The sequence below is a fragment of the Sinohyriopsis cumingii genome, chromosome 6, assembly GCF_028554795.1.
Source record: "Sinohyriopsis cumingii isolate HCF-2022 chromosome 6, ASM2855479v2, whole genome shotgun sequence".
NCBI lineage: Eukaryota > Metazoa > Mollusca > Bivalvia > Unionida > Unionidae > Sinohyriopsis > Sinohyriopsis cumingii.
This window is the reverse complement of record NC_142966.1, coordinates 110,067,530-110,093,932: the sequence shown is the minus strand read 5'-3', so window position 1 is coordinate 110,093,932 and position 26,403 is coordinate 110,067,530. Positions and strand designations below refer to the sequence as shown.

The 26,403-nt window shown below is 32.0% G+C and overlaps 2 protein-coding genes across 4 annotated transcripts in view; one reads left to right on the top strand and one right to left on the bottom strand.

Annotated features, from left to right (window-relative positions):
* The window catches only part of LOC149797707 (MIT domain-containing protein 1-like), a 34,195-nt gene extending 29,838 nt beyond the window's left edge, over positions 1-4,357 (bottom strand). Inside the window, exon 1 of one of the 2 annotated variants that reach the window (XM_089962632.1) lies at positions 4,231-4,357. The gene's annotated coding sequence lies outside the window, so the exon portion shown is untranslated. The other variant, XM_089962633.1, reaches the window with a different exon arrangement.
* Positions 4,358-4,464: 107 nt separating this feature from the next.
* On the top strand, positions 4,465-26,092 carry LOC149797706 (spermatogenesis-associated protein 4-like). 2 transcript variants are annotated; one of them, XM_089962630.1, is made up of 7 exons: positions 4,465-4,559; positions 5,610-5,739; positions 8,694-8,812; positions 9,989-10,009; positions 15,573-15,735; positions 20,044-20,236; positions 23,774-26,092. In XM_089962630.1, the coding sequence occupies exons 1-7, from the start codon at positions 4,483-4,485 to the stop codon at positions 23,881-23,883; spliced, it is 813 nt and encodes a 270-aa protein (XP_089818756.1). In that variant the 5' UTR covers positions 4,465-4,482; the 3' UTR covers positions 23,884-26,092. The 2 variants fall into 2 exon arrangements, with proteins under 2 accessions (XP_089818756.1, XP_089818757.1); XM_089962631.1 differs by lacking the exon at positions 9,989-10,009.
* Positions 26,093-26,403: the final 311 nt, after the last annotated feature.

The following is a 26,403-nucleotide window of genomic DNA, read 5'->3' as shown; positions in this document are numbered from 1 at the left end:
AAAGCCATGACCATTAAAGAAATTCAGACGGCTACTTTAGCGGACCAGGACCTTCAACATGTTATCAATAGAATCTGGAAATTGGAAACATTCTTATAAAAAAAAAAAACATGGAAACATTTTCAAGGCTCAGACATGAACTCACGATCGTTCCAGTTACAAATGGCTTTGTCCTACTGTGTGACAGGAAACTAGTAATACCAAAAGGGCTACAAAACAGAATGATTGAGCTAGCACATGAAGGCCATCAGGGCATAGTCAAGACAAAACAAACTTCTTTGTGAGAAAGTATGGTTTCCTGGTATTGACAAACAAGCAGAGGATTTCTGTCAAAGTTGTATACCATGCCTTGCTTCAATGCCAAAACAAACAACAGAGCCACTAAAAATGACAGTTCTACCAGACAATCCTTGGAGTCGAATTAGCATGGACTTCAGTGGCCATCTTCCATCAGGAGTCTACTTAATGGTACTTGTCGATGACTACTCAAAGTATCCAGTAGTTGAAATTATTAACTCAACATTTGCAAAAACAGTCCTCCTGCAATTTGACAAATATTTTCAATGTTCCATGGACAAGAGTTTACAAAATTTACAGAATACATGGCATTCAAACATAGGAAAATCACACCTTTATGGCCTCAAGCCAATGGTGAAGCAGAACGGTTTGTGAGGACAATTGGAAAAACAATCAAAGCAGCTAATGTAGAATGTAAAAGCTGGAAACAAGAAATGTACAACTTTTTACACAATTACAGAGCCACACCTCATGCAACAACCAACACATCTCCAGCCGAAATTCTATTTGGATGAAAAATGAGAACTAAACTCCCAAGTATACAAAATCAAATCAGACGACAACAAAACTAGGAAAACCGATACTGAGAAAAAGGAAAAGACGAAGAGCTATTCAGATCAAACTAGGAAAGCTAAGAAATCAAATTTCAATGTTGGAGACCGTGTTCTAGTAAAGCAAGAAAAGCTAGACAATTTGTCAACTCCATTCAACCCCAAACCATATGAAGTTGTCAACAAAAAGGGATCAATGATAACAGCGAGAAGAGAAGACCATCAGATTACTAGAAATTCGTCATTCTTCAAGATAGTAAAGAATTCACCACATATTCCACCATCTAATGACCAGACATATGATACAATAAATCTAAAGAAGATGAAGACAGACGTGACACATATCCAACATCCGACCTAGCATTAAGAAGATCATCCCGAATCAGAAAACCACCAGACTACCTAAAGGATTATATGTGTTAAAAATAATACAAACTTTTAGAAGCTTTACCACATACATTGTACTGTATGTTTTGCTTATAAAAAAGTATAGTGTGCTATAACTGTAAACTATTATGCAGATAGTTAACAATAACGTGTGTCTCATCAAATGACAATTTAGTTTAGGTAGTGAATTTGAACTCTACCATCAATCAAAACCCAGAATAGCATTAGGACTAAGCTGTGAGAACTGTAAACCTACTTTGCCCAGTTCTAAGTTTAACATTTTGTACAGTATCAACAACGACAAAAAACAACAACAATCAAGATGCAAATCTTTATTGCAGTCATGAAATTCTATTATGTGAATTTCTGATGTTAAGAAATGTATTATTATTATCATTATGACTAGTTCAAAATATACTGAACTGATTTTCAATTTAAAAACATAAATTTTAAATCTGACAGAAAAGGAAGGATGTAGTGTTCTAGAAGCAGTGCTATATGGTAATATAGACTTTCGCCACTGCTGAATCAGCATGTTAGAGATTGGAGGTAAGGCAGACAGATAGAGTGCTAGATGTAGGTCATACAAGCAAGTCAGTTATAATTTGTATGCTGTGGAATAAACGTATTTGTAGAAACAGGTCTTTTCCTCTATCATTACAAAAACCCAAAAATTACAATGGGTTATATGGTCAGTGTAGCCTTTGCGGGTGCAAGACTGAGAGTAAAAATTCTCCTTGGTGTCAAAACTGGGGGGTCAGACTGAGTAAAAAAACAAATTTTGGTATTAAAACAAAGGGGGTCAAATTCAAAATCTGGGGGTATCTGAAGCACAAATGAGGGTAAAGGGAAACACTGATGGTGCCAATTTATAAGATCTAAAAACATAAAGAAAGAGTGTCAAGCAACAAATGCCTTCCAGAGATCTTGGAAATGCTTAATTACGTGTATTTAGATGCCAATGTTTGATATGGGACGCAAAAAGTTACTGTGGCAGGAGTCCTCCGTACGCATGTAATAGGTGTGCGGCAAAATTCAAAGACTTGTCAGTCCTGCTTCAGCCACCTACTTTGTAGGAAAATGTGTTGATAAATTAGCTGTGCTGATATTTACAATGACAGAATTCAGTGACTGAAAGACTCCTTGATGTACACACATGTTGCCATTATAAGAGTACATCAAAAAGAACATGAGAACACGATGCAATAGCTGGGCAGCAAATTCAAAGGCTTTGACTGGTGGCCGGGTGGGAATTTTTTTTATATTGATATTTACAGTGATTGAATTCAGAGTCAGAAAGACCCAGATTACATGTGGTCATTTATAAAAGTACATCAAATAAACAACTTTAGCTTTCGTTATTGTGTTCATTTTGGAATGTGTCAGAATAAGTAGTGCACGAGAATCAAGATATGTTGAGACTTAGACAAAATGCCATTCGTAAATTTGTATAAGTATTTTGGGGTTAAACGACACACTTAAGAAGATTGTAACGAGATTCAGAAGAGTGCTAAAGCTGCTAGAATTGATAGTTCGGATAGGACAGTAGCTAAGTGTAAGAGAGTATGTGATGCCTAGTTAGTGTCTGGAATAAGTCCTTACTTGGATTGATAAAATTCAGTATCACTCTGATGGATGAACAAGAGCTATTTAAGAGGTACATTGACTGATCATACTTTTTTTAAAAATGTCCCTTGCCTTATACTGGTTAGTTCTAGTGTTGTAGCGAAATGTATTCATCAATACATCAGTAGCTAGGCCTAGTTTTGATATCAATTACGTTGACAAACAAACTCTTGCCCATTCACAAGCATTATGCTTTGATAGCTGATTGACCATTAACCCTTTCCTGAGTAAGGTAGCAACTATCAATTTCCTGCATGCTATCGTTTGATGATAAAACAAACAAACGTGTGTTTTAAGATCAGAATCGGTGATCTGGATATATATTAACTGCCTCTTGTACACTATTTCATCATAGAATTAGTTTCAAACTGTAAGTGAACCAGTAGGCCTAACAGGAAATAATGGCAGACTTCGCCAAGTCTGGGATGTACAAGTTTATTAGATTGTCTGTTTTCGTAAATCATCGAGCAAATATTTTCAGAAAGAGAAAAAAAATCATTGAAAGCAAAGCCAAGGTATTATTTTATTAAAGATTTAACTTTAAAATAAAATTATGTAGGTCAGAAATGTATGGGACAATGCTATGTTGTGGAATTTGCGAGATGTGCTTTAAGGTCTAAGCTGTTTTCCAACTTGATGCATATTTGCGAAAATACAGGGAAAAAACTGCAAATCAGATACTATTTAACTATTGCCTAAAATTACTACAAGGACGTAGACAAATAAATAAACCATAAATTTGCAATCCTATAAATGGACTGTTGTAATGAAGCTATATTAAAGTGAGTGATTACATTACGAAAACCTCTCCATCTAAAAATAGATACACTCACGTCTGTGTTCATTCTGTAGGAAAGAAGGGACTGCAACTTTTGATGGTGGGACTCCTATTTTCACCAAAATGGGAGTTCTGGACTCCTAGTTTTAAAATCCACGCGAAACCTCTGCCTTTTCATGTACATATGTGATGAGTCTGATAGCTCATTAAAACCAGAAGCAATAATAATAATAATAATAATAATAATAATTTTACTTAGACTGGATAAGAAAATGAGATGATAATATAAGAATGAAATAACACGGACATTGTATATACACAGATAATAAATAGTTGTAATACAAACAATAATATTTAAGCTTATCTCCCCATAAGGACCTGAAACGAATATATCGGCTAGTGACATTCACTCCACCGTTAAACTTCAAGACTGAATATATTATGCCGGTAGATCGCAGAGCAATTTGTTGGTCCACGTAGAGACAAGATGAACGGTTGACTAACAACTTATTATCCCCAAAAATACATCATACAATATGAATTAGAAAAAACAATACATATATCATAGACTTAAAGTATCTCTTCTGTCACCTTTATGATTCAAAGTGTAGTGTTAAATTTCCTAATGCGCAAAATCTATTGCTTATATAAAAAAAAAAAAATTTCAATGAAGAAGCACAATTATTTCTATATTCATTAGCTACTGTGATTCAGAACAGGAAATGTTAACGGCACTTTAAATGGTTCTATATTTCAATTCTTCACTTCATAATGCGAGGAAATGTGTTAGTGCCAGTCTGTAGTTGCTAGTAGCAACAAGGGAGCGGAAAGCTACAGGTCAAGATGTCCGGATTGTTTCGAGAGGTTTTGAAATGGCTTCAAAGCCTGGATTTAACTTGGCAAATTAAAACACCAAAATGGTTTGTGAAAAAATATAATAGTCAGTATGAGGAAGGTGTCAGAAAATAGGTCGTTGTTTTTACAGAATCAATTCCATTTGTAAAGTTTAACTTGCCAAATTCGAGTGTGTCAACACGGTAAACTTGTCCTTGTAGACTGTAAAATATATCTTAAACATTTATTATAGTGATGTTCTTCTGTTTTATATACGTATATATACAGTTGATAACTAGTTGCTTGTAAAGTGTACAGTATATAAAGTTAACGTACAAGTCATACAGATCAAGAAGGCGTTCAAAACTGACACTTTCAGTAATGGGTATAATTTGATAGAATTTGATTACACGTGCGATTAAATGGCATTTATTCATTTCATTTAGAAACGTATTTTGTTGACCCAGATGAGTACCGGGCCACTGTTTTAAAAGTACATGGAGATCAATAGTTTTCATCTCGAAATGTTTTATATATATTAAAGTTGCAGAGCATTCAACGGTCTGGATTTAATATAATTTCTTTCAACTGTATTAGTATTAAATTTTAAAGCAATAATATTTAATGCGAGTAACTGCACCTACGTGACCACATTGACATTCACTTTACATCAGGATGGTTATACAGGTGACCTTATTAATCTTATTTAAAATATTAAATGTTCTAAAATGCAATGCCAATGCAGTTTTGCCAAAGTGTGTTAATTCCTGATTGTTAAGCGATCAGCATCTTTATTATCATTACAAAACTTCCAGACAAAAATTAATTAATCGCTATGAATTTTTGCAATGGCACTAAACCATGTAACAAAAATAGCATATATATAATAAAAGCTATTTTGTTTGACACCTTAGAAATAGCTATCAGTTTTGTGCTGGATTCCACCTGTACACCCTAATCATTTCAAAGGTTGGACTTATTTTAATTTTGGATATAATCTTAAGCAGTCATTATATTGGAAAATTGGTCTGTACTATTTGATTGCAAGCTAGAAATATGGTGTTTCATAAAAGTAGAAAAAAATGATAGTATTAATGCATCTTGTGCATCCTATAATATTCTTTCACTATCTTTAGGGACTTGACCAATGGATATCTAATAGCTGAGATCTTTTCCTGGTATTTTCCACAAGATATCCAGATGCACTCATACAATAATGGAAAATCTTTGGACTCCAAGCTTAGAAACTGGTCACTTCTGAAGAATGTGAGTAAACAGCCTAAATGAAGGCATCTACCTGACAATGGTACAGATTCATATATATATATATATATATATATATATATATCATGTTCTTACAGATCAGGAATAAGAATTTATGCCCAACTGTGCTAGCAGAAGGAGACATATTACTGTGCTACTGTTCATTTTACATTCTTAAGTTCAATCATCAGTATGACCATACGTCTGACTGAAACTATTTTAGCATGATGGTACAATAAATATTGAACACTATAAATATTATTATATATTATCATAACCATGAGTATGTACTGAAAGTAGTCCATTTTTCAGTTCATAGACAATTTTATAACTCAGTTTGCTAATGATATGTATAAAGGATTCATTGATTTGTTCTACTTACATTTATGTTTATAATTTTGCTTTTAACATCTAAATTTAAAAGCTTCTTGCTGGAAGTTTCTTTATTTCATTTCATTATTCCTTTATGATTTGTAAACCACTTAGAATTGTTTGTGCATGAGGTTTGCAAACTGCACTACTCTGGACAATTATAAAAGTAGCACCCATGGGCAGTTTGGTCAGCTGACTTGCTCAAGGCTAGTCATTCTGGCCTTAGACTTGTAGAGTACAGATTATTTTCTTTCTTGAGCTAGTTTTAGACCTTAACACAAAAATGGGGAGGGTGATGGGTTTGATTTTCTTCCTTAGGATTTTAGTTAGGGAACATTTATTATTAAAATATTTGTCCTAATTATCATATATATATGCACACTTCATATTTGAGACAAATTTCAGAGTATCAAACTGAGTTTTGCTATATTTACTTGGGACTTGTTTAATTTTTTCATATATTTATAGGAACAATACTATACTATGCTTTATATATACTTATACAGAGGTCTCACTAGGATTTTAAAACTAGGAGTCCAGGACTCCCATTGTGGTAAAAATAGGAGTCCCACCAGCAAAAGTTGCAGTAGCCTCCCAAAAAACTGTGAACATTAGAAGAACTATTGGTTGCCACTGAGTTTAATTTCTACATTTTTTATAACATCAACATAGCTCAAAGTGAGACTGAATTTTGTCAATCCAAGTAAGGACTTATTCCAGATAATGAACTAGGCATCACACACTTTCTACACCGCCCCATCCAAACTGTCAGTTCTAGCAACTTTAGCGCTCTTCTGAATCTCGTTACAATCTTCATCAGTTTGCAGTTTAACCCCCAAACACTTATTCAAATATGTGAATAGCATTTTGTCTCAGTCTCAGCATGTCTTGATTCTGAGGTCACGTGCACTGCTTATTCCGGTACATTCCAAAATGAACACAATAATAAAAGGTAAAGTTGTTTATTTGATCTACTCTTTATAAATTACCACATGTACAACTATGCGTTTTGCTGCCTCTGAATTCAGTCACTGTAAATATCAGTACATTTTCCCACCCTGAGCCACCAGTCATAGCCTTTGGACTTGCCACCCAGCTTTAGCATCATGTTCTTTTGATGTTTTCTTATAATGGCAACATGTACATCAAGGGATATTTTAGCCACTAAATTATGTCATTGTAAATATTGTCACATTTTCCCACAAAGTAGGTGGCTGAAGCAGGACTGGCAAGTCTTTGAATTTTGCTGCATACCTATTACATGTGTATGGAGGACTCCTGCATAAGATTTTCTACCTCACAGATAAAAAATTGGTGTCCAAATACATGTGATTAAGCATTTTCAAGACCTCTGTTATATCTATACTTATTTAGTATTTTTATACTGAGAATTATATATTTTCAAAGCTACAATTTAGGACATAAAATAGTATTTAGATAATTTGAATCTCAATTTTGATACCCTCCTAAAAAAAATAGTACACTAAATTTGTTAGTTGTTGCCATTTGACCCAGACATTGCAAGCTGCGCATCTCTGTCCAGATCTCCATTCAAAGTTGACATGTGTCTTAAGTAGATGACCTGATTACATTTTTAGGCCATTACAGCAATTTTTCAATTTTCTTTTCCATTTTTGAAAATTTTAGACTTTAACAAAACATTTGTTTGCTCACTGTATCAAACACTGTATGAGATAGGCAAATGAGATTTCATTTGCATGTTTGTGTGCATAAATTGATGATATGATAAGATTTGTATCACTTTAGAGCAATTTTAATAATTGGCAGAGCTCTGTGTGTGTGATTTGGATTTTTAAGGTAGCTTTAGCAATTTTATAGTCATAACACTATGATGTCTGCTGTGGTGTGACAGTTTATGGAATGTCTAGCACTGGCTCATCATGCCACAGACATGTAGTATCATGTCCCACCCAGTATATCCTTCACCAGGCCAACCAGTCTTAACACTAACCTCTTAATGTTGAGTGCCAAGCAAGGCAGCTATTAGTACTATTTTTATAAGTGTTTGGTATGACTTGGCCAGGGTTAGAACCTGTGACCTCCAACATCTAAGGTGGATGCTCTGACCACTTAGGTCACTGGAACAGTCTTGGCAGAACTGAGATAACCATGCCTACATTTAGCATTAATTCTGTAACACAGTTGTTTTTTTCTTCTAAGCTTTCATTGACTTGTTAGAGTGATATTTGTATTCGCTGTGAAATTTCATGAATTTTGGATGACAAATGACCAAGTTATTTCACACTGAATTTCTACATGCTATGCAAGCTGTTCAGCAACAGATGTCCTCTTAGTCAGATATTAGATTAGCATGTCCTTTTAGTCAGATATTAGACTAGCTTAGTGTGTTTCATTATTGAAAGGATTACAATTGTAATTTGCTTGGAACAAAATAGTATAACAGCCAAAAGGAATTTCAACTAAACAACAATGGACTGACAATAGTGTTGTTTTGCAGCATCATTCACAATTACCATTTATAAGTAATGGAATATTCATTTGAAGTTTGAAGTAATGTACAATATCACTGCAACTTGTTTTTTTACTGTAATTTTCTTTTACAGTTTATCAAGAGACATTCGCTTGATATACCAGAGGAACTTGTCGAAGGAACTATTCATTGCAAGGAGGGTGCAGGAGCTTTATTGGTAGAAAAAATGTATGAAATACTCACAAACAGACAGTAAGTACAATATCTGATTCATACAAAGTATGTACAGTGTATATGTATAATTATATTTCTATATACTATTATTATGTCAGTGTAATTCTCAGTTTCATAAGTTCTGGCATTCTTTAATCATCCTGATTATTTTTTTCTCAGATTGAATAAATAATCTTACATCATAGAAAATAAAAAGGAAAGAAACTATTTTAAATTTGAAATAGAATTAGAAAAGAAAGTGATGCCTTACAATTTGATCCAGTTTTAAATTTTGACCCAGAAGTAATGTTTCTGTAAGGTCAGATCTGCATTTTTAAATCCAGATATATTAATAAATTTGCAATTTGTACACCTGAATGTTTTTAAAAATAATATCAGATTTCTATAAAATCTCTGTTTCAGTTAGCAACATTGTATTTTGCACGTCTTGTAGCAGTAAAGTCTTGTGCAGTAATTCTTCATAAAATTATGCCTGAATTCCAGTATGGCCAATGATCAGTGTTAAAATTAATGCATTGGACATATATTGGAGGCAATCTGGATTAAAGTTTGGTATATTATGGCAGAAAATGTCAGCTATTTGATGATGTAAAAACACTGCAAATGTTGTGCTTACATGTACATGTACACATATGGCTTAATTGCTAAACATTCAACTGTGCATGGTAGCACCATAATTTATTCTAACCAATATGTTTATTGAGAAAATGTTTAAAATTTAGCATCACAGAATGATCACTTATCTAAAGACACATTAGCGTACAGTATGTAAAAACATTATGTAGATATTGCATAATTGAACTTCTGAATGAACTTACCTAGCATTTCTTAAGATTTGAATATTTTACAATATATGGCAATGAGTTTGGATCAGAAGTCATCTCAGTATTGTCAAGCATTCTTACCCCTACAATTACTATAACTACATTACTACAGATATCACTTAATTATATATTTTAGTGAATAAAGTAATGATACATATAATTGTGACAGGAAATCATAAATGTGTTTGTGAGAGAGATATTGCAGTTGGTAGGTTATACTTTAGTTCAAACCCTTATTTTGGGCCAAGTGAAAAATAACCATAAGAAATGAAGAAGTTAATATTATACTTGTTGAATTAGGTGAGTTTTCAGGGATTTAATTGTTTCATTGTATAATAATGGTAAAATATTTAATATTTTTTATTTAAAGATTATATGGGCCATCAGAGAGGTGAATAGAAAACACTCATATTTTAACAGTTTTGCTTTTATAACGTATTGGCAGCAATTTTTCATGTACTTTTTATTTGTTAAATTTTGAATATATAAGTAATTATATGCATAAATATTAATTACATAATTTATATTGAATTATTATATAATTTTTATGTAATATTAAGTACCACAACTTTCAACTGATTTTAAATTACTGTTGTAGAACTTTATTTCATGAGGAAAATGTACATCTATACAAAAGTAAAGTTAATAATACATAAAAATATGATTTTTATAAATTTTAAATGTATATGAAAAATTGCAGACAGTACAGAGAACACCTTATTGAAGTTCTTTATGTCTTTCTTAGTTACTATCACTAGCTTACTGTACAAAGTTATATAGATTAGCAGGTCTGTGAAATGAACTGAAATATGTATATGATTCCAGTGGACTGCAACTGTTTTAAAACTGCATGAGAATCATTGATAATTATGCCTGGACCAGAGATTTGACACTTTAAGCCCTTATGTAGTTTTCATATTGTAGCATCAGGTTCAGTAGATTTGTGTTCATTTAGTAAGATGTGCATGTTAACAATGTTAAATTGTTGCAATTAATAATGAATGATATCAAGTTATGTTTTTTATCTTCAGTTTAAAAGTGTTGCAAATTTGTCAGAAGTTTTTTTCAGCTCAATGACAAATTACCATAATGAAAATTTGGGTGAATTTTTTATTAAATGAAATTTACATTGTATAACTTTGCTATTATGCACAATTTCCTAGAAAGTTTTAAGTACATAAACTTTTACACAGCTATTAAGGGTTTCCTATAAAGTTATAAGAACATGCACTTAAATACAGCTATTAAGGGTTTCCTAGAATAGTTTCAAGTACGTAAACTTTTACACAGCTATTAAGGGTTTCCTAGAAGGTTTTAAGTACATAAATTGTAATACAGCTGTTAAGGGTTTCCTAGAAGGATTTAAGTACATACATTGTTTAATATAGCTATTAAGGGTTTCCTAGAAGGTTTTAAGTACATAAACTTCAATACAGCTGTTATAGGTTTCCTTGAACAGTTTTAAGTACATACATTTTTGCACAGCTATTAAAGGTTTCCTAGAATAGTTTCAAGTACATAAACTAATACAGCTATTAAGGGTTTCCTAGAAAGTTTTAAATTAAGTACATAAATTTTTACACAGCTATTAAGGGTTTCCTAGAAGGTTTTAAGTACATAAATTTTAATATAGCTAATAAGGGTTTCCTAGAAAGCTTCAAGTAAATAATTTTTACACAGCTATTAAGGGTTTCCTAGAATAGTTTTAAGTACATAAGTTTTTACACAGCTATTAAGGGTTTCCTAGAATAGTTTTAAGTACACAAATTTTTACACAGCTATTAAGGGTTTCCTAGAATAGTTTTAAGTACACAAATTTTTACACAGCTATTAAGGGTTTCCTAGAAGGTTTTAAGTAGATAAATTTTAATATAGCTAATAAGGGTTTCCTAGAAAGCTTCAAGTAAATAATTTTTACACAGCTATTAAGGGTTTCCTAGAACAGTTTTAAGTACATACATTTTTACACAGCTATTAAGGGTTTCCTAGAATAGTTTTAAGTGCATAAATTTTTACACAGCTATTAAGAGTTTCCTAGAAGGTTTTAAGTACATAAGTTTTAATATAGCTATTAAGGGTTTCCTAGAAAGCTTTAAGTAAATAATCTTTAATACAGCTATTTAGAGTTTCCTAAATAGTTTTAAGTACACAAACTTCAATACATTTATTAAAGGTTTTCTAGGTAGTTTTAAGTCCATAACGTTTAATTCAGCTATTTATTAAAAATCTTATACTTCACCAAAGAAAACAACATTTGATAGCAATTTGCATGGAGTATCTTATTAGGATATAGGTAAACTATGGTGAAACCTATACATTTCATACCTAGATCACACAAAATCATTTAAAAAGGAATAATTATATTTTCCTATTACAGATGAAAAAAGTTTTTGAACTTATAAATACTTGAACACTTATTTGATAAAAAATCAGGCTTTATATCCAGTTTAGTGAAATAGTTTGCAAGAAAATTATAAACATTTTATTATCCAATGATAGCTTCACAATAGTATCCACTTTCATACATGAACAACGTTCATCTTTTTTTCTTACAATCTCTCATTTTCTCATTATTAAGAAACATAATTTGTTTTAAGAGTTTGAAAATGTTGTCTTGTTCTGTTTTTTTGTCTTTGATTTTTGCTTTGAAAATTATAGTATAATGAGGTAGAAGGTTTGTATTGTAATGCAGTAATATTTGTCCTAATTCAATGTGCTTATGTCATGATATAAATTAGATCATTTTCATCATACTGTATTCTGATTCTCAAAGGAAAATATGAAACATCAATCTATATTTTATGTATGTATTTTTATGGGCTATGCCATGTTTAAAAATCAGTTCAGGTTCTCAGTGTAACCTTATATAAATCATTTAGAATGCAATATGTATAGTTTCACTTAGCATTTCCATGGATCATCACTGCTTGCTTTATAGTGCTTCAAAGAACCCACCTTCCCACAATTTGCTTAAAACACATATATAAAGTTTTCAGTTGTAACATTGCCTATGAGATGTTTACCACATAATGAACTTGTTAAGTTATTGTTCTCTTCTTTTCAAACCAAACATGTTATAAAATGATTTTTGTGATATTTTATCATATTAGAAATGTATTAAAAATGTTAAGATTATTATTAGTTGAGGTGCACGTTTTATGAATTCAGTGAAAGTTTTTATCAGCAAAAATTATGTTCGCTTCATGATTAGATTTCGTTACACAGTATCCACAATGATACATTTTTTGTCTGCTAAAATTGATCTGTTTTTGCATGGATTTTATGGTAGCTACAACCCGCTTAGTCAAAAACCCAATGAAAAATCATTCGTCTATAGAAAAAATATGACCCTGTTTCCCAATCCATTGATGAAAATATAATTTTTGGCAAAACCATGAAAATTGATTGATATTGTACCCATGAAAATAATAAAATTCATGGTAAATGAAATGTTTCCTGTCATCACATATGCTGTGACATTTAAATGTTGCAATTCCAGACTGATGAGAATCATTCATCATTAAAAGATTAATGAACTTACCTTTCATCACTGTGTGATCTGTCTTGACACTGAAATACACAGACACAACTTATGTAGTTAGCATCTCTAATTTTACAATGAAACCTGTATAATGAGACCATAAATGGACAGCCACATGGTCATTAATAATGCATCTGCATTTTGAATGGCAATCCATTTGGAATCCATGAGCATCCCAGTAGCATCAAAAATGTGGCTGCTCTTTTGGTACAGGATGAAATAAAGATCTAACTGGGTGGTGAAATGCATCTAAATTGTGGCTACCCTTTTGATACAGGAAGAAATTAAGACCTAATTACTGAGTGGTGAGCTAAAATACTCAATTTCTTATACAAGTTTCACAGCTAGGATGAATCGTGTAAGCCATATGCTTTTGGCATGAATCCACATTATCACAGGGATTGTACTAATGATATTATCATGAGCCTAAATTTGTATCACAATATCACTGCTTTTTATTATAATTTTTGTTTGCATTCATTTCACAAAGTTCATATTATGTCTCTATAAAACACACTTGAGACATGTGCCAAGCCACAGGCCACAACATGGTTACAGCTCACAAAATATCTATTGTTATTTTTCCTGTCACTGACCATTGCCTGTAGATTATTGTTATTAATATCTGAAATCATATTGGTTGAAGTGACTATTAATGCTGAGGATACAGTTGATTATGGTAAACATGTAACTCTGTAATAGTACTCAGAACTTTAATTGCAAATGGGTTTACATGGGCAATAGGGGTGGGTATATCTTAAATCTGAATGATATTGCTGATATGTATATTTTGCATCACAGTGTACATCCAACAACAACACACTTCATGGAAATACATGCTAACATCACTAGATTATACAGGTTTTACTCGGCCTGAATTTAGTTGATTAGATGATTATGGTCATATCACAAAAACTATACTTTTTTTACCATATTTATGAAAGAATTCATTTACCATACAAATTGTGTTTGATAATTCCATGCTTGTCTCTAAGAGAACAATGAATGTGTCAGTGATACTTACCATCAGTGGGAATTATAAGTTTCATTAACTTTACATGATGATTACCATCCATGGCAATTTAAATTGTCAATTTCAACACATTTACATGATACTTACCAAGCATGCCAGTTGTCAGTTTAAACATATTTACATGATACTTACCAAGCATGCCAGTTATCAGTTTAAACACATTTACATGATACTCATATACTGTCATTGACAATTAGTGATCAGTTTCAACACATTTACATGATACTTACCAAGCATGCCAGTTGTCAGTTTAAACATATTTACATGATACTTACCAAGCATGCCAGTTGTCAGTTTAAACATATTTACATGATACTCATATACTGTCATTGACAATTAGTGATCAGTTTCAACACATTTACATGATACACACTATCCATGGCAATTAATTATCAGTTTCAACACATTTACATGATACACACTATCCATGGCAATTAATTATCAGTTTCAACACATTTACATGATACACACTATCCATGGCAATTGATTATCAGTTTCAACACATTTACATGATACACACTATCCATGGCAATTAATTATCAGTTTCAACACATTTACATGATACACACTATCCATGGCAATTAATTATCAGTTTCAACACATTTACATGATACACACTATTCATGGCAATTAATTATCAGTTAAAACACATTTACATGATACACACTATCCATGGCAATTGATTATCAGTTTCAACACATTTACATGATACACACTATCCATGGCAATTAATTATCAGTTAAAACACATTTACATGATACACACTATCCATGGCAATTAATTATCAGTTAAAACACATTTACATGATACACACTATCCATGGCAATTGATTATCAGTTTCAACACATTTACGTGATATACACTATCCATGGCAATTAATTATCAGTTTCAGCACATTTACATGATACACACTATCCATGGCAATTAATTATCAGTTTCAACACATTTACATGATACACACTATCCATGGCAATTAATTATCAGTTAAAACACATTTACATGATACACACTATCCATGGCAATTAATTTTCAGTTTCAACATATTCAGTAGTTATATCATATAATGGTACTGATTGTAGAATGCTGATCTAAAAATATCTTAAAATTACAAGGTTTTTTTAATAATTTAAAGTGAATTTTAAGCATTATGTTAGATGCCTTGTAAATTGTAAATCTCCTGGATAATTACACTGTATAGTCATTATATGGTACTCCTAATTACGTAGAACAATGGCATTGCATAATCATGTAAAATGTCACTAATCTCCAAAAGCTGGCTTGAGACACAAGTGACTGACAATCATAGATCAAGCTTCATTCATCAATATGTACATCATGTTTTTTAATAATATATTTGATATAAGATGAATCTTTTTCCAGGTTAAAAAAAGTCCCCACAGAATATGAAGTGGACTTCACAGACAAAGCATACCAGAGCAAACTTCCACTGCATGCTCGCAGCACAGCCACCCAGTCAGTAAAAAACAACCTGAAAATCACGGAAGTCATGGCAGATGAAAGTCTTATCCTCAATGCACAAAAGGTGGGTTACAAGTAACGGAGATGTCAGACGTTTTGGATTTTCGCAAATATTTAGTAAATATTCCACATTATGAATAATATTGATGAAATCACAATTATAATTTTGTGGGATACAATTTTGCAAAAGCTTTTCATGTGAATACAGGAACAGAGAAAAGTATTTCTTAGCACTTATGAGATCAACTGTAAATAAAACAGAGTATCACAATGTGAAATGCAGAATGCCCTGAGCAAGAAACCAGTCAATCAGACAAAAAGAGTGGAAAATGGCACAAGAATAAAAGAGGATTGAAAAATACAGATAATTCATGAGAAAAACTGATGTTTATGATTCTTGTTTTGTCCAAAAATGCTGAAGGAATTCAGGATTCTGGAATTGGAGGATTTATGGATGAATATAATTATTTCCAAATTTAATGTTTCTGATACTATTTGCAAGTGTAAGATATAATTGAACAAGAGTATATGATAATTGAATAAAACCACTCTAACAACCATTTCAAATGTGCATTCTTGAATTTTGGTGGAACTTAATATTTACACCAAATTAAAAATAATAGGAATCCGATTAACAAAGTTTCTGTCCATATTTCAGTGAATTTTAATTTTTTGATCACACAGCTAAAATTGGTTTATAAATATACTCCAAATTCAGCAATATAATGAAATTAAAAGTTATCCAAATCTAAAACCAAAGAGAAATATGATCATTAGGCTAATAACACAAGAAAATTATAAAAAACCACTAACGATGAACTAAAGTTGTTTTATACATGTTACAGTAACTACCTTTAATACATGTATGGAGTTCATGTAGATAAGTATATACATACTACAACAAATACATATATTTAATATAAAGTTAATTCAGATACATTTGAATATAAAGCAAGACCTGTATAGAAATAAGAAAGTCTGGGAATTTTTTTATTTGTTGTAAACTTCAAATTTGTCTCTCTGACCTACATAGTGACTGAGAAGTGACAATTAACAGAATGACAAAAAGTGGGGGAAAAAAGGACTGAATAATTAGTTGATCAATCAAGGAATTTCATTGAACAGTCAGAAACCTGTTATTTGATATTATGAGAGAATTTGTTTACAGTTATATATAAAAATGTACCAATAATTTTTTATATATATCCATCTTGTATATTACCTATGCTGACAGAATCGTACAGTATCTAAGATATCTCTGTAGGCACCACTAGGGTAGTCAGGTCAGTAGTTGCTGCTCTGACATTTTCTTTCAGCAAGTTGTGAATATATGGCTTGTTACCCATGTATTGTATGTTGTTCAGTTTATAAAATTCAAACTGCTGCTTCAATAAATGATTACTCTGGTGTGTATTGTAAATGCAGGTTTTTGAAATATTAATTACAAAATGTATATCATAAAGAGCCATCTGAATTAAAATTTGTAAAAAAAGCTACAAGATGTATCATGCTACATCGATGGGAGTCAGACAAGAATGATCTCTCTATCGAAAAAGGAATCAGCATCAAATTCCATTCATACTTCAGTTACTACTAGAGTGTAATGGACTTTGTCAATAGAATTTAACTGTGGGGCCAGGGGGTGGGTTAGGAGGATATATTGATTCATGTTGTTTTATAGTTGGCACAGGGCTAAAGCCTTTAGTTTTGACAAGGCAAAGTTTTCCAGAACATAGGAGAGTTCAATTTATTTGTTCCATATCCTCTTTTCCATGATTTTGAAACATACTGATATTGTGGAATGGAAATTTTATATAGTGCTTGATGCTAACTTTATAACTCACCCCCCCCCAAAAAAAAAAAACATACAGGAAAGTTAGTTGAAAGACGTCTGTGTAAAATCCACAAGTATTTTTAGTTTTCTTCACAAGTTTACTGCCTGGTGTCCATTAATGACATTCATTTTGATTATATAGCTTCACACCTAACATGTTGTCAAAAGTTTTTTGGTCTAGAATTCCCCCCAAAGTGATGGCATCTCATATGTCTTGTGATATTATTTCTTCCAGCATATACTATTTTAAAATCCACTTTGCATGAAGCACAGAGTACAAACTCAGGACCTCTGCTACTTGCAAACACTGATTTCCAAGCATTGTTGAATTTGCTTAATATTTGTTAGCCAATGCATTTTTAGCATTAGGCGTTGATTGAAAGAATGTTTTTGAATTTTGAGATGAATTTACCAAAAGGTATGATCTAACATTAAATATTACCATTAAAACATCTTGAAAAACAGTAACAATTCAACAGGACAACCAAAAAATACTAAGACAAGTGTTTCTGATGATAAAATTTGTTGGTTTGTTTCACCTTGGTATCTGACTTATGCCAAAGGTTGGTCTTTTTTTCATCAAAGTGTGAGTCACAGGCCACAATGGACTTCCTTTTGTCCCTTGATTACTTATATCATCTCAGTAAATATTCTGCCTTTATCATTTACACTCCAATTTACAACAATAAGTTATTCAATTTACAGTTTGCTGTGTACACATGTCAACCATTGTGTAACAATTCCAAATCAGGTTAGTAGTCACTAAGCAGGTATGTGGATAGAATGTATTTTCAAATGCAGTAGATTTCAGCTATAAAAAAATTGTGCAGTGGACAACCTTTAAAATGGTATTTTTGTCCTACCACTGGTAGAATCACATGTGTGCACTCATGTGTGAGAAAACTCTGAGCCTGATAAAGTAGCACTTGATGAAAGTTTTTTGGAGAGGTCTCTTCATGAGTGCAATTGAAGCACAAGCAGAAGAAGTGACTTAAGTATAGTAGGGATTTGATGTCAGACCCACTAAGGGGAGATCACTCATGGCTGACTCCTACCTATGTTGGCAGACAGCTAACTCTTTTATAGTTCAGATTTAACATAGGGAAGGGAACCCTGGATTTGTGAGTTTGTGGCAGTACTTCTACTGTATTATGATTAGATAACATTTTTGAAGAAAAACTTGTACATATGAATAATAAATATTTGTAGGATGTTAGCTATGCCTGTGAGGTATTCAGAAGCTGTATACTGGTAATACTTTCAGATTAGTTGACTGTTGGATTTGCAAAGTACTCTAAGAGATTTGCGTAAATTCTGTAAGATATGATAACAATAAATTGCCTTTGAGCTTTAATTCTACTGTATGCTAATATGTCACAGATTGTGTAAATGTGCACAGGCATGACTGAAATAATCCTTGTTTCATATCACATTTACAGCTTTAATCCCATTTACAGGTTTAATCAAACATGCACCTTACTTTAAAACACTTGTAATCTATGGTCTTTTGGTTTAAAATAAAAAGAAATGTATTACTCTTTTTGAATCAGAACTCAGGGAGAGAGACTCTGAGATGGTCAAGATTCTTGAGCTTTCCATCACTGTCACTGTACTAGGGTGAAGGACATCACTGTCACTGTACTAGGGTGAAGGACAAAGTTTACTGTGCAACCATTGATTCCATAATTGTATGCTAATTTTACAGACATGTGCTTAAGTTTTAAAATAAAACAGCTACAAAATTTTACATTTAAATTTGTGTTAAAATAGTGTAATGGATAAATCATTTGTTCAGCAACCTAGCACAGATTGGAAACTAGATATGTTAAATTTCTGTCACTTGAAAAATATGTGTGATGTGTGATTTGGAGTTTTAATGCAGCTTTAACAATTGTTCAGTCATATCGCTATGATGTCTGCAGTGTGGCAGTTTATAGTGATGCCTAGCACTGGGGCATCATGTTGCAGACATGTAGCATGATGTCCCACCCAGTTACATTATCCTAACACCAGGCCGACCAGTCCTAACACTAACCTCATAATGCTGAGTGCCAAGCGAGGCAGCTGTTTGTACAATTTTTGTAAGTCTTTGGTATGACTCAGCTATGGATCGAAACCACAACCTCCCACATCCACGGCAGATGCTCTAACCACTAGACCACCATAGCAGTATACTTGAAAAGAGTCATATGATCTTATAGAGAAAAGAACTCTAGATTTTTGTGTGACATTTTAGGAAACACTAATAGCTTGATTCCAGGAAAGTAGACAATAAAGGATTTGTCTCACTCTAAACTGTGGAATCAAAACAAGTTTATAATTTTAACTGTCATTTAAACAAAATTACTTCAGTTTAAATAGTTTATGTATATAGTAGTATGGTGTAGAGTAAATGAGAAAATAATCAGAAGAACTGGGTTAACAGGAAACAGAATAAGTGAAAATAATCTTCTTCATTATAAACAAATAACAATTGATTTGCCACAAGAAATGCTGATATATAACACTTAGCTTTCTCATGAATTACTTTTTATTCAGGCACAAAAAATAATAAATGATCATATAGACCAGAGAAAACAACAAAGACAAATGAATCCTGAGAGATTTAACTCAAAACCCACCCTTGGAGAAAAATGTATCCGGAGACCACCACAACCCCAACCATCTGCACCTCCAGCTGAAGAGCAAGACCTAGAGGAGACAACTGGGCCCCATGATCAACCAGGAGCTGGTACATAATAAACTGCTTTCATTTTCATAACTGTTTATACATGTGTGTGTGTGTGTTTATATATGCATGTGCTTTAAATATCTTGACTCCTTAAATTTTCAGTACATTTTAAATAATTTTCAATAGAAAATAAAATTTTCAGACATCAGATACATTTTTTAATGTCAATCGAAAATAAACATTCAGATTGTAATGATAACCAAGGGATGTTTTACTCATACTGAAAAACAGGTGAGTGAAGAGATGAAAATCAGACCATGCTTTGATTACCAAAATTATCACATGGATTAATAGAAGATGTCACAGCAATAAAAACAGCTGACAGTTTCTGTAACTAGTGATCACACAGATTCCCCAAACAAAGCAATCAAAGTATTCTGATTTGAATGTTTGGTTATTTATTTCTGCAGTACATAAGCACACCAACATAGTTTATAAACAAATAGATACAACTGTCCTGCTAAATCCAGCATTTCACCTGCATCCAGTCTTACCTTTGTGTCTGACTTTCATCAACTTCCACAAAAAACATTAAAGCTGTTGTCCATAATACTAAAGTAGGCGGTCCAGTTGAAGCTATGGTAATATTATCATAAATGTTTAGTTTCATACAGAAACTGATGTATAATATTTGTGACTGTCCACATTCTTTTAAACAAAACTCCTACCATGTTTACTATGATGAACCAAGTGTTTGGCTTAAGCAGGTAAGACAATTAGCTAGACAGGGACTCCAAGTATATCATCATATAAACTTTGGACCTATGTATCATGGTCATGGTCTTTAATACACATGTTCTGTGTATCATGATATTATCTTTGATACGTGTCATGATAATTGTCTTTGATGTAATATGTCTCATATCTGTGATACAATAATGTATCATGATAATTATCCTTGATACACAATGTATCATTGTAATTGTCTTTGATATATGTCACAATAAGTTTCTTTGAAATATCATCATGATATTGTTTTTGATATATTAGGTATCCTGATTATTGTTGTCCTTAATACAATATGTATCATGATAATAGTCTTTGATACAGTATGTATCATTATAATTGGCTTTTAATACAATATGTGTCATAATAATTATCTTTGTTAAAATATTTATTATGATAATTATATTTGGTACAAGATGAATCATCATAATTGTCTTTGATATAATATTATCATGATAATTGTCTTTGACATATTTATCATGATAATTGTCTTTGATATACTATTTATCATGATAATTGTCTTTGATATACTATTTATTATGATATTTGTCTGATATATTATTTATCATGATAATTGTCTTTGATATATTATGTATCATGATAATTGTCTTTGATATATTTATCATGATAATTGTCTTTGCTATACTATTTAACATGATAATTGTCTTTGATATAATACATATCATGATAATTGTCTTTGATATATTTATCATAATTGTCTTTGATATACTAATTATCATGATATTTGTCTGGTATACTTATCATGATATTTGTCTGATATACTTATCATGATAATTGTCTTTGATATACTATTTATCATGATAATTGTCTTTTGATATTCTCTTTATCATGATAATTGTCTTTGATATATTATTTATCATGATAATTGTCTTTGATATAATATGTATCATGTTAATTGTCTTTGATATATTTATCATGATAATTGTCTTTGCTATACTATTTATCATGATAATTGTCTTTGATATAATATGTATCATAATTGTCTTTGATATATTTATCATGATAATTGCCTTTGATATATTTATCATGACAATTGTCTTTGCTCTACTATTTATCATGATAATTGTCTTTGATATATTTATCATGATAATTGTCTTTGATATATTTATCATGATAATTGTCTTTGATATAATATGTATAATGATAATTGTCTTTGATATATTTATCATGATAATTGTCTTTGATATAATATGTATCATGATAATTGTCTTTGATATATTTATCATGATAATTGTCTTTGATATAATATTTATCATGATAGTATCACATACATAAACTGATTAATATTCAAGTGGATCTAATTGCTTGCAAAACATTTCTTATATCATTGCATAAATCCATTGTAGGATAATCTAAATTCCCTGAACAAATGAAAATAAAGTATTTTCCTTTTCTTTCTTTCTGTTAAATATTCATTCGACATCAGACAAAAATGATTTAAAAGCATGTTTATTGTCATATTCTGCCAAATAGATGCACCTGGTGTGACAGTAAGCATGGGAGGGAGTGCCTCAATTCAAAATCCCAACAGCACAAAAGTATCTTGCTCCCTGCCAGGCACCATTAGGTACACTGACTCAACAGTGTTCAGTTCTTGATGTGATGTACACAAGACAAAATGAATGAGAAACATCACTCAGGCTCTGGGAACTATACACAGCTTGTTTTGATGTCATTGTCCCACCAACATATACAAAAGCATTGCAAAGGGCCATTTGGCATGGTTACTGTAAGATCATGTTTGGTTTTGAATTTGTGTCTTGGGATATATTGTGTCTAAAGCTGGAGAATTTAATAAAGGATGTAAAATGTGCTTTTATGAATAAATTCCTTGATTGGATGCATCAAAGTCAGATAAAAATACTTATTTATATTTAGTGGGAGTGAGAGTGAGTATGTCAGCAGAATAAGGCATGCACTTTTAAGGAAGGTAGATTAATAATAAATCTATAGTGTGTGATAAGTATACAAATGCAAATGATACTTAGGTGGAACAAATGTTTTACCTGAACAAGTCATAACATGCATCAAAGATACTGAACCACTGTTTTAAGCATGTAAACTTTCATATGCCTTTTGTTCATTGTATCATATCAGTAAAGAACCTTAAGGAGGTTTGATCCCGTCAACAAATATACCAGTTAAATTTTTAAAAACCAAATTCATTAAAAACAGGACAGAATATATGCTTTATTCCATGTAATACCTATACATGCCTTAGTAAGTGCACATCCCCTTGTTTTGGACAGAACTTGTGAAATGATTTCCCTTACGGAGTTCAGTTTCTTCATCCTGGTATAATGCTTTGTGGGAGATGAACAGCTGCTAAAACCTGCCTGGAATGCATCTCCATGGTGAAGAGCTCCCAACACAAAAGAAACTAATCTTTCTAATGATTTTCTATGAAACTACCTGGCACTATGCATGTCTGCTGTTACCACTAAACATATTGGGTTAAATCAATCTTTGAAATTAACCTATCATATGTATTATTCAGTGCAACCATATTGGGAGAGACAGTGCAACTCCATCATGAAGAGTTCCTGACACAAAGTGAACTGATCTTTCTATTATGTACATTTATATGATGTTAATAATAGTATCCATGTGCTTACTGTGTTGAGTTTAAATCATGTGACATTTACACAAAAATGTTAATTTCTTAAGTGCTTAGTGTTAGTATTAGGTCAGATATTGTAGATTTTACCATATTTCAGACTTGATTGGCCCTTTGATATTTCCAAACAATCCCTGCTAAATATCTAACATATCTTTCATTTATTATTTCAGAAAGCACACCTGTGGCATCCAGGGAACAAAGTGCAGTTCAGTACAAGGAAGTACAGGTCAAACAGCTGGACAAAAGTGCGTTGTACAATATGCCCATACAGGGCTACTAGTCATGTACAGTGTATAGACTGAGCAGTGATATGGAACAATGTAAAAACTAAACAAGGAGACCACATGTAACTGCTGTTATGGACAAGTATTATTATAATTTAATAACCAGGATGAAGATGAAGAATAAGAACATTTTAATATTTGTCTGATAATCTTACATATCAAAAAAATATAACGAGTTGTCATGTTGTTCATCTTTCTGATACTATTCATATGTAGTTTATTTCAAATCTATCCATATGAAGTTGATATAATATTCTGTACACAGGAGTTGCCTTTTCATACAATATTCTCTACACAGGAGTTGCCTTTTCATGCAATATTCTGTACACAGGAGTTGCCTTTTCATACCATGTGCTTACATGGGCCTGCATATTTTAATACAGTATCCAGAATAAAGGCAACCGTTGTTATAAGGCTTATATAAATGTGACTGGTTTATGTCAGGGCTGATCACATTTTTTTTTTTTAAAAATTTACTGGTGCCAGAATTTATATCACTTGACTTGATTCAATGAAATGCAATCAGTTTAATTCACAGAAAGAACAAAAGAAATAATGTACAACATATTCATGTCTTTAAAAGGCTTCATTGTTCAGTTTTCCATTGTCAGGGTATTTTTATACACTATTTTGTGCTCTCATTTGGTAGCACCTGTACTTCAATCAGCAAGAATGTAATAGAATTTAATCCAATTCTGATTTTCCCTAACATCCTTTATCAAAAACTTGATCAGCAAAATCTCAAAGGGTGCTTGTTCTTTTGTTAACACCAAATTCAGCACCATTGTCCTGGAGTACACAAATCACTTTTGTATTATAAAATGGTTTTCCATTATGGATTCGGATGTAGACAGTGTTGAAGAGAGGTATTATTTTATTTCAATTCATTCTTGTTTTAAAATGACCTATGCTAGTGGAGGCAGCAAGTCTAACTTCAAGGATTTTCTGTACATTCTGCCTAGTGTCATGCATATAATGTCATCATGAAGTCCAGAATTGTTGTGATACTTAATTAGTTAAATCCTGAATTTGTCACTTCCATGGACAATTTCATTGGTTCAATTTCAACCTGCAGTGGGCAAGTTTATATTGTTTTGCAACAAATGCAAAACATCAGTCAGTAAAATTCAGGTAATGATAATTATCAGTCAGTGTGGCTAAATAATTTCTCCTCTCTTTGGTTGTTATATTTCATATTTCTGACTTGTGTCTCTTTGGAGAAATAATTACCTCAGACTCATTAGCAGATTAAATTGTATCCCTCCACTTTCATATGTATTTTGTTTCCTTGAATCTCCATCATCTCCTTCCTTTCAAAAATGATTTAATAAAGTAATTTTATCCTTATAGTAGAGATTGCATCACTAAAGAACTAAAGTGCTCCTAACATACATTTTACAGTTTAAATATAAACACAAACCACTTGTTAATAGCCTCCAATTGAATATCACATGTGGAAGCTGATCCTCCGTGTCATCAAATAAAAATTAGTGAATCATTACTGTCATTTAATCAGTTCATAAAGAAATGAGACACCGATGTTGGTAAGGTGCCTTTTTAAATTTAATTGTATAGACTTGCTGGATTTAAATCAAAGGGCGAGCCACTCAACGAATATCTGGGTAAAGTAAACACAACAAAATAAGGTCTCTCAAAACATGGCTGTTTAGTCATGCTGGGTTTGTTTGTTTGGAGAATTTTTATTTAGCCAATGTGCAGTCAAGTGGTAATAGAACATGCACATGTGATAGTTAGCAGTGACCACAGGTGTAATTTATCAAAGGATGTGAATGAATGCATGGAGACAAGTAGATCAAAGCATTCAGAATGCCTAGAGGGTGTGAATTACCATATAATGGCAGAAAAAGAGATTAAAAGAAGAAAACTACTAAATGCTCAACCTGTTTAAAAATAGAAGAAGAAAAACTCCTACTCATCTCAGACTAGTGATATGGAATAGTTTAATTGTCCAACTTAAAAAAGGAATAATCTGGATGTCAGGTAATGTGATTGATCAGCCTTACGCTTCTCCATTTAAAAAAAAAGTTCATGTAATTGTATGTATATTTGTTGCATTTCCATCAATCAAGGTCAATACATTGTTGAAATTAATAGATAATTTATGTATTGGTAAAGGTCCATTATGTTTTCTCATACATTATCACCCATTATTTAGTTTGTAAGTTAAATAAATGTAATACTGTTTTTTATTGTCTGTTTTCTTTAAAATACTTTTGTTAAAGTAAAAACATGACAGGTATCAGATACAATGATATACAATAAAGCATTATCTGCAGCAGTTCAAGGGGCCCCCGAGTGGCCGAGTGGTTTAAAACACTCTCTGTTACAGATCACTGCCATCTCACCTCTGTCTGTGTGGGTCTGAGTCTAGGATTCAGCCAATGTGGGTATGTGAGAAAGCTTGCCAGTAGCTTCTCATGGGTCGGTGGTTCTTCCCAGGGTTTTCCCGGGTTCTTCCTCCACCATTAATACTGGCCGCCATGCATAGCCTATCG

Excerpts from the sequence above, each read along its gene's own strand:
- LOC149797706 (XM_089962630.1), top strand. The coding sequence starts at position 4,483 with ATGTCCGGATTGTTTCGAGAGGTTTTGAAATGGCTTCAAAGCCTGGAT. Across the intron at positions 5,740-8,693 it reads ACTGGTCACTTCTGAAGAAT|TTTATCAAGAGACATTCGCT; the intron begins GTGAGTAAACAG and ends TTTCTTTTACAG. Across the intron at positions 15,736-20,043 it reads TTATCCTCAATGCACAAAAG|GCACAAAAAATAATAAATGA; the intron begins GTGGGTTACAAG and ends CTTTTTATTCAG.